We start from the raw sequence: 16748 nt of genomic DNA, 5'->3' as shown, positions 1-16748 counted from the left end.
GAACTATTTGTGATTGCATTTGGGAATCCAAAAACCAAAGCTGACCTGGAACATCTTTTGGGGGGGTCAACCTGTCAGATAAACCTGCCCTGCCATTCACCACCTATTATGAGCAAGCAAATAGGGTGGCCCCCACAGCAGATCTTCAGTCAGAATTCAACATGGCGACCTCATCTCCAGAGCTCCAGCTTGAGACCCACAAAGTGGTCTCACTTACCAAGCTTCAGCTGGAGAGCAATGTGGTGCCCTCATCTCCAGAGCTACAGCCCAAGACCTATAAGGTGGTCTCATTTCAAGAGCTCTAGCCTGAGACCCACAAGGAGGTCTCCAGTGCAGCACTCCAGTCGGAGGTCAACGTGGCGACCTCGACTCCAGCACTCCAGCCTGAGACCCAGGAGGTGGTCTCACCTGCATAGTTCCTGCCAGAGGTCAACGAGGCGACCTCATCCCCAAAGATACAGCCTGAGATCCACAAGGCGGTCTCACCTGAAGAGCGTCTGCCTGAGGTCAATGTGGCGACCTCCTCCCCAGTGCTCCAGCATGAAACCTATGAGGGGGTCTGTTCTCCAGAGTTCAAGCATAAGGTCAACGGGGTGACGTCAGCTCCAGAGCCACAGTTGTATGTCAACGAGACGGCCTCCCAAGCCATGTTCCTGCTAGAGGTCAACGAGGTGGCCTTCCATGCCAAGTTCCAGTCTGAGCTCATCGAGACGGCCTCCCAAGTCATGTTCCTGACTGAAGCCGACGGCACAGCCCTTCATACCATGTTCCTGTCTGAAGGCAACGACACTGTCAACCAAGCCTGAGTCTGTTCTGCTCACACCTGAGTTTGCTGACATGGCCAAGTTCAGCCTGCAGAGAGAATAACGCTCTCTTAACGGCAAATTAATTGTTGCCTTATGGCAACACCATGCAGTAAAGGGTTAAAGGGGCATCCTGGATTGATGGGTACTGGCTGTGTGTAGGATCTTGAGTGGAATTTTAATGCCTATTGTTCAGAGATGTTGTTACAGGCACGACACTAATAGTCTCCCTTCCACTGCGTTCATTACCTCCTCTGGTTTTAGCCATTATTGTGTGTGTGTGTGTGTGTGTGTGTTTATGTGTGGACTCCTTCATTACAGTTCCTTTAGTTGCTGCTTTAAGCCATTTAGTTACAGTTCTACTTTTCTCTTCATTGTGGAGAGGCTTCAGTACATCATTGTGTTCTTATGTGCTATATTTTCAAAATTTTGGGTTTCATTCACGTTTGGCATTATGATTATATGTTTGATTGATCATATCTCTCAGCATCTCTTCTTCATGTCTTATGGATTTACATGAAGCTCATGCATTCTGAGTCAGGTGTGTTTCTGTGTGTGACTGCGGTTGCATGTTTCTTTAGGGAGCTTCTTAGCCTTGGGTTAGAAAGATAAACTGCTTGATTAATTAAGCATCTGGCTGTAATATTCATCCTGTCACTATACACGTGCAGTATATACCCTGCAGCAGCAGTTTGCAAAACATCTACCTTGGCTGGGTCTCTTTGGAATCAACTGCTGCGTCCCAATTCACCTACTTATACTACACACTAAAAGTGTGTACACTTTTTGTGACGAAAAAGTACATGCTTTTGACTGCGTAGCAAAAAGTACTGGGACATGCTAACACACCATGTAAAGGAAGAGAACATTTTTGCTCGGTCTCTTCATCTGACCCTGCAAGATAAACATGGTACTCTTTTTAACAACATCCAACCATTAATCTTACGTGACATTAAAAAAATCACCGACATTACACTCGTCCGCCATGTTTGCAGGAAATATTAGTTTAAGGTGTCCACGGATCCACAGTTCGAAAATATAACAGAAATAGTAGACCATCCGGGTGTCTTTGGGATACTCATTTACTACAACACTATGATTTGGGACACGGTCATTCTAAACTCGGATACTATATAAGACAGATAGTAGGTGAATTGGGATGCAGCAAATGTTTTGAGAGCAAATTTGATGAAGCTGCTTGAATGTTTAAATAATTCAAAACTAGTATAATTGTTTATTACCACAAAGTTTCATAATTGATTATCCTTAAAATCATTAGCGATTTTATATTCTTTTTTTTTTTTTTTTGGTGATTTTATTGGTGCATTATGGACCCATGACTAATACCACATGCTAGAGAGTTCAGCATTAGACCCACAACTATTGTTTTGCTGGCACTGTGTGTTCATCCTTCAGTTCCTGGACTCACTCTCACGTTTGCAGCTCAATCTAGTCTATACCAGAATACTGTAGACGACCCAGCCGGCATGGCTACATTAATGAGCTGTGTCCTTTTTACAGAGCTGCTTAATCTTTCACCCTGGGCAGCTGTGGCTCGGGTGGTAGAGCGGGTTGTCCACTAATTGTAGGGTTCTTGGTTCGATTCCCGGCCCATGTGACTCCACATACCAAAGTGTCCTTGGGCAGGACACTGAACCCCAAGTTGCTCCCGATGGCAAGTTAGCACCTTGCATGGCAGCTCAGCTAACATGTGAGTGTGAATGGGTGAATGAGACGCAGTGTAAAGCTCTTTGGATAAAAACGCTATATAAGTGCAGACCATTTACCATTCTCTTTTTTCCCCAGTGCCTTGATCTTAAGAAACACTAATTTAATTGCAGTGCCCTTCCTCTTCAGGAGAGCTGATTAAATATTGAATTAAACATGTTTTACTACCTTTGTCCTTTAAGCTCCGTGTCCATCATGGCAGATCAATGGCACGAAGTCAAATGTTGCAGTGACTCCAGCTACTTGCTAAAGAACATTCCAACGCTTTTGACGTACTGTGTCTTGTAAGAGAAAGATCTTATCTGCCCTCAAAGGCCTCTTTGTTCCTCATTATAATGCCTGGTGTCTGAAATCATTTCAGCAGAAATTGCTTCTCACAGTTTACCAGCTTGACATCTCCAAACCCTGAGTCTATGATGAGCACCAAAGCTATTTTCTAATCAACTGTGTCTTTCCTTTTCTCGTTCACACTCGCCAGCGTGGTTCAGTGACCCAAACAGTCATTTCATGAACAGTTCCATTATCGCATGTTGTTGCCATATGGCAACAATTACATTTTACCATTATCAAAATACTCAGAATATATAAACTTGTTTAAATGATGAAATAAATAATAATTAAGCTCAGATGGTGTTTAGGTTTTTCCTTTAAGCAGTTTTGGCTAAATATTCAAATTGAATAAAATTTTTAGAGCATTTCGATGAAGACCTTCACTATGCTATGTGATTGCCGAGAAGGAAGCGCAAACAGTACATTCCTGGTCATGTGACATGGCATGTTTTTTTGTTTCATATTTTGTTAGATAAAGCCCCCTTTTTCCAGTTACATAGGAAAATAGTGTTTTTGTAATATTACCTATAAAAAATGGGGTATAAATTAATTGTTACTGATGCACCAAAGCTATTTTCTCATCGTGTCCTTCCTTTTTTAGTGACACAACCAATCATTTCCCACTAAAAACCATCAAACAACCCCCACCACAATGCATGGTACCTCCATCAGTGCAGGCTTCACACACGAGTGCCTCTACATCCCATTTGGCATCATTATTATGTGTGTGCGTGTGTGTGTGTATTAGATGTAAAAAGATGTAAAAAGAAAAACACCACTTGTTTTTTTGAAAGTGAAGTGCTGTCATGTATAAGCTGAATTGTGTTAGCTTGTACTATACTGATGTGTCCTTTTGTGGATATTTTAGAAAAGGACCCTGAAGGGCAGTGAACTCTCACATGCACACATCATCAGCGTGTAGCCTTTTTCCTTTTTTGTTCTGTAAGAAAGATACGAGTAGGAAGCAAGATTCTCATCTCTCTCAGTGAAAATTATTTACAGATTGTTTCCTGTCAGACAAGGATCTGTAATGGAAATGACAAAAAAGATGCATAGCTAGGTAGTTGCTGGTGTTTGAAGCAATGAATTTTAGCCCCGTAGCTGACACTTTTTTCTCTCAGGACTGTCAGTCAAAATGTTTCTTCACCACAGAGAAAGGGCCTCGGTTTGGCACGCTACTTGCGTGTGAGATGAAAGGTCACGAGTTTTATCGACCTGGGTTTATGACTCATAAGTCCTTTTCATCACACACACACACACACACACACACACACTAATTTTCTCCCATATACATTCTCTGTTGTTATTGTTGTTGTTGTTGTTGTTGTTTTATTAAGTGTACCATTGGTTTTCTGCATGTTATAGATACTATATTATACCCTATCCTTTTTTTTTATCCCACTTTTTTAGCATGTGTTGTACATTTGAGACTCTGTATTTATGAGAAGCCTTGAATTTAAAACTTGAAGAAAAAATAAAAATACATTAGCCAAATTTTATTTGAAAGCTAATAAGGATACTTTTAGTATAATCTCATTTGTATAATATTAACTGGCCATTACTACCTTGTACAAAACTGGTATGGTGGGGGGGTCATATATTTAACCTGATGTGCAAATCGGTTAGTAGGGTGGTTCACCCAGAACTCTGATGCTTAAAATATCTATTTCAACATCATTCACAAATTAACAGTAGACCTACAACAGGTTCTGAACTGTTTTTAGTCACATATTGATCGAAGGCTACTAAATCGAATCATATTGTATCAGCAGATTCAGTGATACCATCAGATAATGAATCATTGCCTTAAGAACTGAAATCTTATCATATTGTGTGGAAGCCTGGGGGTTATACTTCTGCTAGCTTGTATTCGTTCATTTATTGATCTTCAATAACTTCTGTTGTCCTGGTCACGGTCTCTGTGGATCTGCAGCCAGCCCCGGGAACACTGCATATGAGGCAGGAATACACCCTGGTGGGGCCACACACACTTCACACACAATGGTAATTTAGAGTAGTCAATCCACTTGGCTTGTATTTATCATAAGTAATATTATCCTTTTTGGTTGAAGTATTTCAACCTGTAATGAATTATGTTCAGCATTCTTTCAAAATCCTTTAAACGTAAACAAAATTGTCTCAAGCTGCTAATAATGTAAAAGAAGCACAATTATTCCCATATTGCTCAGCATGAAAGGACAGACTCGACCCTTCATCAGTTTTTTGTTGTTGTTGTTGTTGTTTTGTTGTTGTTGTTGTTTTGTTTTTTTGTTGGGGTTAAGTGTTATTACACCAAGCTGATCTTCCATTTACTACGAGTTTAAATGGAGACTAGGTTTCTAATACAGTGTTCATGTTATCAGTTTTTTGGGTCTCATTTGTCAACTCTTATTCATTTAATTGTCTTTGATGATGAATGGGTGGTCATACTGAATTGTAATCTCTTTATCAGTGGCTGTACAGCGTTGATAAAAGCCATTAATGTGTTTCCCAATAGGAGAAAGCAGCCAGGCACCACAGATATACCAGGTAAGTCAATAATTATTCTGCAGCTTATCTTCATATATAAAGCGCAGCAGCTTCTTGTTTAGCTGACTGCTTTGTTAACCCAGGAAAAATACGTTCATAAATTTAATCATATTAAAGTAGGAAACATGCATGCAGGTGTGTGTGTGTCCTATATTTCTATGTTTTGTACTTAAAACATCCTGAATATGAGGATTTTGATTGTTTGGATTTTTATCCAAATAAAGATTAGCATTTTCTGTAAATGTATTACAGGTCACTTTGTCATATATCTAAGAGAGATTTTCTGTATATTTTTTTGTAAAGCTGCTTTGTTACACAATAAAACATTCATATTTGTCCTGTGAACATACTTGGGTTTAAAATAATATTAAACTGAAATATACATCTAAAAAAAAATTGAATATTGTGGAAAAGTACATTTTTCCCGTAATTTAATTCAAAAAGTGGAACTTTCATAAATTCATATCAAAGCAACCTCAGCAGTGCCACAGGCTGATTGCCTCCATGTCACGCTGCATTGACAGAGTAATTCGTGCAAAAGGATTAATTCCCCGACCAAGTATTGAGTGCATAAATGAACATACTTTTCAGAAGCCCGACATTTCTGTATTATAAATTCTTTATTCTAATATTTTGAGATACTGGATTTTTTATTTCCATGATCTGTAAACCGTAATCATCAAGCTTAAAACAAAACAAAAAAAAACTTTAAATATTTTACTTTATATGTAATGGATCTAGAATATATGAAAGTTCCACTTTTTGAATTGAATTACAGGAAAAAAATTTACTTTTCCACGATATTCAAATTTTTTGAGAGATATATTAGTTTTTGTATTCCCTAAAAATAGTGCACCATTAACTTAATGTAAGAGAAATTCACGACGGATTATAAATGCTCCATTTATCTGACCACTCATTAATTATGCAAAAGCTAGTAAATGTCTTAAACATGTATCAAAATTCAGTGGCGGCTTGTCCGTAGGGGCAGGTGTTTCAGAGCTGAACCATTTATATCAACAACTGAACAAATATTAATCTTCATAAAGTCCTCATTCAGAACTCCATACACTTTGAAATGTTAATTAGCTCTTTGGAGTGACCAACAATTTTTTTAAAGATGTTGCTGCATGACAGATATACAGTCCCCTCCAAAAGTATTTTTGCGACAGCAAGGCCATTTCTTTTGTTTTTGCTATAAACTGAAAACAGGGTTCGAGGTCAAAAGATAGATATGAGATGAGATCAGAATTTCAGATGTGTTGAACAGCTCAGAACATGCCACCTTTTGTTTGTTGTCAAAAAGGATAAACCCACAAGAAGACCAGAGAGCTGTATATGAGAGAAAAGCAAGCCATTTTGAAGCTGGGAAAAGAGGGAAAATCGATCAGAGCCATTGCACACACATTGAGCATAGCCAATACTATGATATGAACTCTCCCTGAAAAAGAAGGACACCACTGGTGTATGAACAACCAGACATGGAACTGGTTTATCCAAAAAAAAATTTTTGTTAAATATAGGTGTGCAACAATTATTGGCACGCTTTTAGTCTTTTATATTTTGTGCTACCTCCCTTTGCCAAGATTACAGCTCTGAGTCTTCTCCTATAATGCCTAATGAGATTGGAGAATACATGGCAAGAGATCTGAGACCATTCCTCCATACAGAATCTCTACAGATCCTTCAAATTTCAAGGTCCACACTGGTGGACTCTCCTCTTCAGTTCACCCCACAGGTTTTCTATGGGTTTTAAGTCAGGGGACTGGGATGGCCATGGCAGGACCTTGATCTTGTGGTCAGTAAACCATTTTTGTGTTGATTTTTGATTTTATGTTTTGTATCATTTTCCTGCTGGAAGATCCAACCATGGCCCATTGTAAGCTTTCTGGCTATCTGTTGAGTCCATGATGCCATGTATCCCCACAAAATGGCCAGGTCCTCTGGCAGAAAAAAGCTCCAAAACATTAAAGCGCCACCACCATATTTAACCATGGACATGAGGTACTTTTCCATATGGCTACCTCTCTGTGTGCACTAAAACCACCTCTGTTGTTTAGTGCCAAAAAGCTCTATTTTGCTTTCATCTGACCATAGAACCTGATCCCATTTGAAGTTCCAGTAGTGTCGGGCAAACTGAAGATGCTTGAGTTTGTTTTTGAATGAGCGTAGAGACTTTTTTCTTGAAACCCTTCCAAACAACTTGTGGTGATGTAGGTGACTTCAGATTGTAGTTTTGGAGACTTTCTGACCCCAAGACGCAACAAATTTTTGGACTTTCTGTGATTTTTTTGGCCACTCACACCATGACACAAATCATGGTTGAGCAATTTCCTGATCCTGGTCAGGCAGGTGTGCTAAATTTTTCTTAAAATATCAGTGTGAATACACTTCAAATATTTTTCTCATATGAATTCACAGGGGTGCCAATAATTGTAGTGCAACTATATTTAACAAATTTGTCTTGTCAGTTGTTATACGTATATATGTGTGTGTGTGTATATATATATGTATATATATATATATATATATATATATATATATATATATATATATATATATATATATATATATATATAATGTGTGTGTGTGTGTGTGTGTGTGTGTGTGTGTGTGTGTGTTTGCATTTGTTTGATATCCCTGAGAGCAAATTATTTTGTGAAATATTTTTTTTTTTTTTTTTTTTTCTTTCTCTAAAGAAAAGGTTAAACAAAATAAAGACAAATTTTCACAACTTTCTTTGCTCATATTTACCAAGCCTCATTTTTGGCAATTTTCTGCTGAAGACTTTCAGGGAAATGAAATTGCAGTGCTTCCCTTATAGTATTCTCCTGTAAAAACTTCTTTCAAAGAAATTCTTTCCTTTATGAAGCACGCAGGTTTGCTTTCCAATCTTGAATTTGTGTCTCTGTGTAGGTGCAGCGCATCATGACTCTGCAGGTTGGCGCAAGCCAGGCAGATCACAAAGGCCGAAGTGGACTGTGTTTTGCTCTGGACTGGCTCCCACTTAAACCACACAACATCCTGGCTGCAGGTTTCTGTGATGGTAATCTGTATTCTACTTTATATTTCCTTAAATTTAAAGGTGTATTCAATTTATTTTTAGATTAATAGCTACCCATACATATCACTGTCCATACTCATCACTGCCACCAGTGTTTTAACTTCATGGATAAAAGCTTGAAAGTAGTTGTTAGTGGAAAATTAGTGGGTAACTCAGTTTGGCTCTTAATTCTTTTCTTTTTTCAGAGCTGTAGTAGCTTGAAAGTTTAAGGCTCTCACACAAACATGCACAGCTGAGCTCTCACTGCTTAGCTTTTGTACCACTCAGCTCTCTCCACTTCTTGACCCCTCCTCCCAGTCACAAAACACAACTAAACACACGCCCACTGCCCCACAAACCAAACCACCTGACTCAGGACAGGTCGCCTGCTCCCCCAGACTTTGCACTACTTTGAACTTAAATGACTGAAGTGCCAAATACCAACGAGATCTGTGCGTTGGAATACGTCATGTGGTGGAGCCATTGGAGCGGTGAAGGTCCATCCCAACAGGTAGTATTGAATGTTGAGGACTGCCCACTTGATGGACAGGCATTTTATTTCTACTTTGCTGTACCAGCTGTCTCACACGGAGAGCTTCCTTAGAGCGGATGTACAACACTGGGCGCTCCCCAGATGTGAGTTGCCAGATGTCAAAGGTGAAATCTACTCTCCCTGTTGTGTGCTAAGGTCACCATAGAGGCCCTAGAGAGAGCCCTAGAGAGAGCCCTAGAGAGATCCATGTTAGGGGGCAGTGGTGGCTTGGTTAAGTTAAGCTCTGGGTTACTGATTGGAAGGTCAGGGGTTCAAGCCCCAGCCAAACTGCCACTCTTGGGCCCTTGAGCAAGGCCCTTAATCCTCTCTGCACCAGGGGTGCTGTATCATGGCTGACCCCAGCCTCCAGGCATGCTGGGGTATGTGAAGAAGAGAATTTCAGTGCGCTCTAATGTATACGTGTCCAATAAAGACTCATTATCCAGAATCTGGATTTAGATGCAAGTTTTGGATTCACATTTACAGGGTCACGTTCTCAAACGTGTGGTAAGTATTTACAGGGTTATTGTTTAAATGCTAAACAGTGCCACACACTACTAAATAATCTCATGTGGTTTGTTCCTAAAGGACAGGGGTAAACAATAGGCCATTTACAGTCAAAAACTCTCTTGGGATGGCGACTACATTGAATTAGTGGGTCCTGACAAAAGTGTTGCTGGGATAACATCTACATGGCTACTGCCAGATCCCAGCTCTTTTGGGTTCTTTTCCAAGGACAAAGGTACTATAGAGAAGGTCAAAAGTGCTCTAGAAAACAGCCTTTTTCCATTGATGGCCTCTCGCATCAGGATCAAATGTATGTTCCACATTTGGCTGACTTTCTCCTGTGTGATTTCTCTCATGTTATCGTGCTCAATCTCATTGTGACCTCTGACACAAGCTCCGTAACATTAAAGCAGTTTACACAGATCATCAGCCTGAGAGTCATTTTACAAAGAATCCTAACCATGTTATCAGTCCATTACATTTGCCAGTCAGTTTTCCAGATGCAGAATCAGTTAAGGATGCTCAGACCAGATCTGGAAAAGGTTTGATGAGGCACAGGTGAATCAATGCGGACCAGTGGTTCGCCCTGGACTAGACGTACAGCCCACAGGGACAGGGTGTCCTGGCCCCACACCAGGCCTCATCACTTTTGTATGCTTTTCCTACTCTACTGCTGGTTCTACCCGTTCTGTGCAGATAGACCAGATTGCTACTTGTGGATCCAATCTCTCTGGCAAGACCCTGCTTTCTTGTGGCTCCAAGCCTCACTGCTACTTGTTAGTTGTCAGAACAGCCTATCTGGGGTCACGATGGCTATCGAGTTGCACGATTTACATATCGAAAACGAGGTGTCCGCAGCTTTAAGATCAACAAGTTGTATCTTATATTAAGTGTTTTATACGAACCTTAAAAGCCTTGCTCTCTGACTGTGGAATAAAGCAACAAAAGATCTTTCTCTGAGGCATTTTAGCTTCACTTGTCCATGCTTGCCAAACAATGCTTGATAAACCTGTGCCTGCCTTCTGTGCATGGATTGCCTTTACGTGCAAAACATAAGATTAAAAATTAAGAAACAATGTGTTGTTCATCACATCTACTTTGGTATACACAAATGAAATTAGTATCTCCACTACTGTTGACCACAGAGCACATGCATGCTTAATTTATATGGTTTTATTTTTAGTTTATAATGAGCTTAGTTACAGCTAATCACTTTTTTTATAGTCCCGACTTCAATTATGTATGTGACCTTGTTAACATGTAATTAATTTTAAAAAATAGTTTTACAGTGTTTGCAGTGTTTTTGATTTATTTATTTTGTTATTACCTCCTTCTCTAGGTATGGTGGCTTTGTGGGATCTGAACACCAAGTCTTCCTTGCTTAGAGTTAGATCTCCGGACAGATCTATCTCTCTCTACCCCTACCACTGCTTCTTGGCTCATGAGAACACCATTCGCTGCCTCAGCTGGTGCAGAGCCTCAAGGTAACAGTTTCAGATTATTCAAGTTTATCACAGTTTCACAACATTCCTGTTGCATATCATACATCAGTTTGCCAAACAAAGGAATTGCCGTGCATTGCTGCAAATGTCCCTTTTACTGACACACTTTACTAACACAGTCACTCAGTCTGTGCTTTCTGTTTTATTGAGGAAGAACAAGCTCCAAACTCCATAACATTTCCCATTAAGGTTACAGCGCTTTGGAACGTACTTGCTTGAAAAGTGTGATTGCGGTATCTTATAAAATGTATGAATTTATTTTAAAAGTGTTCAAATACTTTCTGGGGCCACCGTTTTTATGTAGAGCATTTTCTTTCTTGTTTTATTTTTATTTTTTTACTGTAGTGAATTGATGGTGACAGTAGGGGATGATCGTATGATCAAACTGTGGAACTTGACTAAGACCTGCACTCCCCTTAAGGCAATAAAGCGCTTCCTGCACACTGATGTGTCCTGGCCTATCTTTTGGCCAGGAGTTTTTCTCACCCAGGAGTCCTGCTATGCCACGTGAGTATTCAGTCCACCACCTAATGTTTGACGTCTCAAAAAGTGAAGACTATATGTGAAGACAAACATAGTGTTTTTTTGATTACATGTATTGCAAATTATATGGCCTTTGTTCTCGTCATAGGCTTGGGCAGCAAGGACTTCACTACTTTGACTCAGGTTACTTCGGTTATAAGCCTTTATTTGTTTGTTCAAGGAAAGCTACTGTATGGGTGAGTATTGTGTAGACATTGTTCACTGTGCCAACCCTTCATATGATGATACATTATGTAATGTCCTGTACTATCATTTGGCTTCAAGAATCTATCTCTCTTATGTTGTCAAAGAGCTTCTCTGTATCCGACTGGATGAACTCCTGTGTAATCGGGGACAACATTGGAGAGTTTGTTTGCTCTGTGCTGTGTGACCCAAACTGCAATTACAGCAACAGCAAGAGACATCGATTTGTATGTTCCTGATGCACGCATGATTTCCTACTAGACTTTAACATGTCCTGAAGCATATTCCAATAATATATTTAATGTCCAATCATTTCCGATGCTGTTTAACACTCTTATTTGTCGTCTGGTAACTAAATCAGACAAGAGCAGGGGACAAAAGCAATGATAATTCATGTAGGGCTTCATGTTTTCAGGACATACCGTACCATCCCAGGACATGTCAGTAACATATCACTTAACTGAGAATCATTCATCACAGAGTTGTAATATATCCTTCTTTGTATAGCCGGTGTACAGGACAGAGCTGGTGCAGTTTGAGCCTGGTCAGAGAACTGAGGAGGAGAAGGAGGAAGAGCATGACTCAACCCAGCAGGAGCCACAGACCTACATAGGCGCCATAAGAAAATACTACCTCCGCTTCCATGACATGGACCTTGTGAGTGTCTTCTTGTGCAGTTCACTAGTTTAACCTGTGCTTGACTTTACTTTTATAGACCTTGTTCTTCAAACTCGGATTACTGAACTTGTTGAATTAGATTTGCAGGTAGGGCTGGGCGATATGAAAAAATAAGTTACAATGTAACTTAAGCCACGCTGTCTTACCAAACAAAACAAGGAGGAAACATATTATAAGAGCCTGCCTCCTCTTGGTTATTATTAGTTTGTTCACGTGTCTCTCAGAGAGAGCATGAGCTGGATTAGCGAGTGATGTCAGGTTCATAAAACTTCTCTGCTTGCCATGTCTGAGCATTTTCAGTGCACAAAATGTGTTTAGTATGACAACACTCACACATCTCTCTATGAAAACAGACTATGGAGACGTTTTAATCATATCGCCAACCCACATATCTTTCAGTGTCCTCTCTAGGGTAATATATCAACCTGATTTTGGTTACGAGTCTCTACATATGGCCTTTCCAAAACAGTACTCGTGCACAGTTAACACAGTCCAGCTACTCCGAACCACTTCTCAGTTCAGGTCAAAGCATCAACTTTGCTTGTTTCGGAATTATACTTACTAAATCAGGCACACATCATTTTATTCTGGATTTGTAAAGTGAAGAATGTAAAGTATGGACCTCCTACCACGGCGACACTCCATGTGTTCCCGTCTGTGCACTCCTTCACCATCATGCATCCATGCACAAGTCCATTTCACACGTTTATGCACACACTGCAGTCAGGGCTGTTTGACTTCGGTTAATTAAGCTCTCCGCATCGAACTCGTACTCGCACACACTTTCTTGGGTGCCATTATTAAATGACCTGTGCTGTAAAAGGGTGAGTGCCGTTTCTAGCGCCACACACAATCCTAAAGACTGGAAACTTGAACGTTAGTATTTAAAGCTTACTGTGTTTTCGAACTTGCACACTGACCGGTGCTCCTTTCTTTCCCACACAGAGATCTTTTATAAAATATCAGCAGAAGCCTATATTGAAGCAGCTGCATGCGTCCGAGACTAAAGGCCTGCTTTCTGTCGATCAGATGCCTCTGAATGCACTCTACAAAGTAAGAACATCACAAAGAACTCAGGCTTTTTTGTGGTCCACAAAGCTTTATGTGCTCTGTAGTGGATATGAAGTTGAAACGATATGAACCATGAAATATATTATTAACAAAAAGATTTATTCCACGGCAGTGTCTGATTAGATCAAATTAACGTATAAGCGATTTTCAATGATATCTAACATATACTTGTATGAAGGACAACATCTATCCATCCATCATAGTATTTATGCATCTGTCTCCATGGTTACCGCTTAACATGATTCTCAGTATTATTTGTTGGCAAAATAATGGATGACAAAAATAATGGGGCAGCTGTGGCTCAGGTGGTAGAGCGGGTTGTCCACTAATCGTAGAGTTGGTGGTTCGATTCCCGGCCCACATGACTCCACGTGCCGAAGTGTCCCTGGGCAAGACACTGAACCCCAAGTTGCTCCTGATGGCAAGTTAGCACCTTGCATGGCAGCTCTGCTACCATTGGTGTGTGAGTGTGTGTGTGAATGGGTGAATGAGACACAGTGTAAAGCACTTTGGATAAAAGTGCTATATAAGTAAGGACCATTTAATGGAAGCTTGTTTCAATCCTTCTTGGTAAGTATAAAAGCTTCATGTATTTGGGCGTCTAATCTAAACATGACCTCTCATTTGGAATCGCTTTGTTTTGTGTCCTCCAGAAATACTGAATTGAATAAAAAATTAGTTCCCCCATATCCTCCAAATGTTTCACGGGAGAAAAGACAAAGAAAAAGTAAATACTGTACAGCACTGGTGTTTAAAGATTCTTCTTTCTCCTCCTCCTCTAGGTGTGCTTCAATCCAAACATGGACGCTCACTCCTGGGTGCTGTCAGCTGGCCAGTCGGGGCTCGTGCGTGTTCACTGTGTTAGTGGCCTGGATGGTCCCGTTATGCACAAACTCATTCACGAGGCCCAAGCACAGTTTAGCACCATGTTCTGCTCTCAGGAAAAAGACACATCCGCTACCACTGTCCACCAGTGCATGGCAGAGACAGTGCAAGTGCCCTAGATGCTCTCAAATAAGCCATGTAAACACCAGTATAGGCTTTATGGTGTGCTACATTTCATCTAAAGTCCAATTCGTAGTTTTTACTCTTCTATGACTTTATGTAGACTATCCGATTTTTAAAAAGGAAAAAAAACTCCTAACTTATTTTGGGGACTGGAAAAAGATAGATTGCGCTATTTTGATACAGTTTGTGAAAGGTTTTATATTTTGTGCACTTTGTTTTTAATTCTTTGCTGTGTTGTACAGGTATACAGCAAAGGAATTGGGTCATCAACAGCAATAGCACTTTTGAGCTGTTCTAGAGTTTTCTAAAATGAAGGCTTTCTAGGTTTGGTTTTATTTATAATGCAAATGTCTCTCAAATGTGTTAAGCATTTGTTAAGTTTTGTATCATGTGTTTGTGTCCTAATTAAACAAATCAGCAATATATTTAGATTTTGATACTTTTTTATTTTTGGCCCGATCATTTCCAAGGTTATTACTTTACTGTGTTTTGGTGGTTCGGTTGCTTTATCATTTGATTGGTCGTCTGCCCTGTGAACAACTTCCCACATAAAGTTGTTAAGTGCACAGAAATGTTCATCTGTCCTTTCTATTCTCTCATCTCTGTCAGATGTGCAGTTCTTTACTAAGTGCCCTAATGACTGACACAAGCAGAAAATATACTTGTCTGGAAAGTTGTCCTAGATCTATTCATACTATATCTGACATCTTTATGTATAATAACCAACACAGTCACTGTTCAGCACTGAGTTAATGTTGCCTCTCAAATGTAATAGCTTTTTGTGATGAAGTGTGAAGCAATACAGCTGAACACCTGCCTCATTTTTCATGCCTTTAATTACAGAACTCAGCAGCTGTAATTAGCTCCCACAGACACACATCTGAACAGTGTGGTGTTTTTTCAGGCTCGTTAATGAGAGTGCTTAACATGGTGCTCTGTTTTCCTTCATTTCGGTTATTTAAACTCCTTTGTGGGATCAGATTAGCGCTGTATGTATGTTCCTGAGTATCAGAATTATTTCTTTGAGCAGTTGAGGGTAAATCACCACCACCAAGCAAGCATTTTATGGTTAAGTTGGTTAACGCATAGTTTCTTGGTTAAGAGCTTAAACACTTCATAAGTCAGGGTTTTTTGGCCGCTTGTTCATTTTATTGTGGCTTACAAAAAGCTCACTTTATTAAACATGTAGTGACGAACGATAACATGTAGATACATATAGTACCACCATAAAACATTTACACAAAGGACTTTGTTTATACAATATGCAAAACATATATACACCCATTCACAAGGACTTTGCAGACACACATTAAGAGTATTTACAGTTTTCACGGTAACACTGTCTTCTAAACATAGCACAAAAAAGCAGGACACATCAGAAGTGACAGGACATACAGTAAGAGATTAACAGACATTCTTCCTTAAATTTAACTCCGATTTCTTTTTCACATGAATATTACTCTTTATGTTGGTATATTTCACTGATCTGCTAACCTCATTAATCTGTTTGTTATACTGCATATTCACCCAATGCAATGTACAACTTTAATTTCATTTTCATGTTTCCAGTGGGAAAATAAACTCCTCAATGTTTGATTGTGTTATTGAGCTGAATTAGTATCAAATCTGAAACTTCAGCTCAGATTTAGCTCCATTCTAACAGTTCCACTTTATCAAATTGATCTCCAAGAGGATGTCTAAACTCCCAAAGGCAAATCCAGTATAAGAAAGTGTGTGATCTGCTGTCAGAAACAGATCTACATACATTAAGACATTTTCTGAGAGTGCTGAACATACATTACGTGCAGCACTATTATAAAAAATATTCAAATTTAAATGTTGGTCCATTTTTTTAAATCACTTGGAGTGATATGTTAATCATGGAGTGGTATGTTAAAGTGTTTACTTGTAAAATATCAATTTTATCAAAAGTGAGATACACAATATACACAAATTAAAGTACTTCAGCAAGACAGTAAGGTCCTTTTCATAAGAAATCTTTTGACTGGCAGTTTGTACTAGGCTTAAAACAGCACTCATGCAAGCGTGCATTGCCTTGTTGGGGTATTTTGCAAATATAGTACCCTTTTTTCTTAAAGTGCAGCTCACAATATCAAAACACGTTAAAGCAGACCTTAAAGCACAACAACATGGCAGGTATTTGCATACCAACTGGAGATAATGGCCCTTATTCATCAAAGTCACATAGAAATGAGTGCAGACCAGTGTGTGAGTGTGGAATGATTCAAGTCACCGGTGATTTGAGCACACATCGTGCATCAGCCTCAACC

General features: G+C 39.6%; 1 protein-coding gene across 2 annotated transcripts in view; it reads left to right on the top strand.

The window, feature by feature from the left end:
* gtf3c2 (general transcription factor IIIC, polypeptide 2, beta) overlaps positions 1–16053 on the top strand; it is a 42402-nt gene extending 26349 nt beyond the window's left edge. For both annotated transcript variants that reach the window (XM_017494234.3, XM_017494226.3), the window contains 9 exons: positions 5359–5390; positions 8307–8436; positions 10812–10956; positions 11320–11481; positions 11606–11693; positions 11808–11927; positions 12208–12357; positions 13324–13431; positions 14232–16053. In XM_017494234.3, coding sequence (XP_017349723.1) covers positions 5359–5390; positions 8307–8436; positions 10812–10956; positions 11320–11481; positions 11606–11693; positions 11808–11927; positions 12208–12357; positions 13324–13431; positions 14232–14453 — 1157 coding nt within the window. In that variant the 3' untranslated portion in view covers positions 14454–16053. The remainder of the gene's footprint in view (positions 1–5358; positions 5391–8306; positions 8437–10811; positions 10957–11319; positions 11482–11605; positions 11694–11807; positions 11928–12207; positions 12358–13323; positions 13432–14231) is intronic.
* Positions 16054–16748: the final 695 nt, after the last annotated feature.

Source organism: Ictalurus punctatus, chromosome 2 (assembly GCF_001660625.3).
Source record: "Ictalurus punctatus breed USDA103 chromosome 2, Coco_2.0, whole genome shotgun sequence".
Classification (NCBI taxonomy): Eukaryota; Metazoa; Chordata; class Actinopteri; order Siluriformes; family Ictaluridae; genus Ictalurus; species Ictalurus punctatus.
Note: the sequence above shows the minus strand (reverse complement) of the source record. Positions and strands in the feature narration are given on the sequence as shown.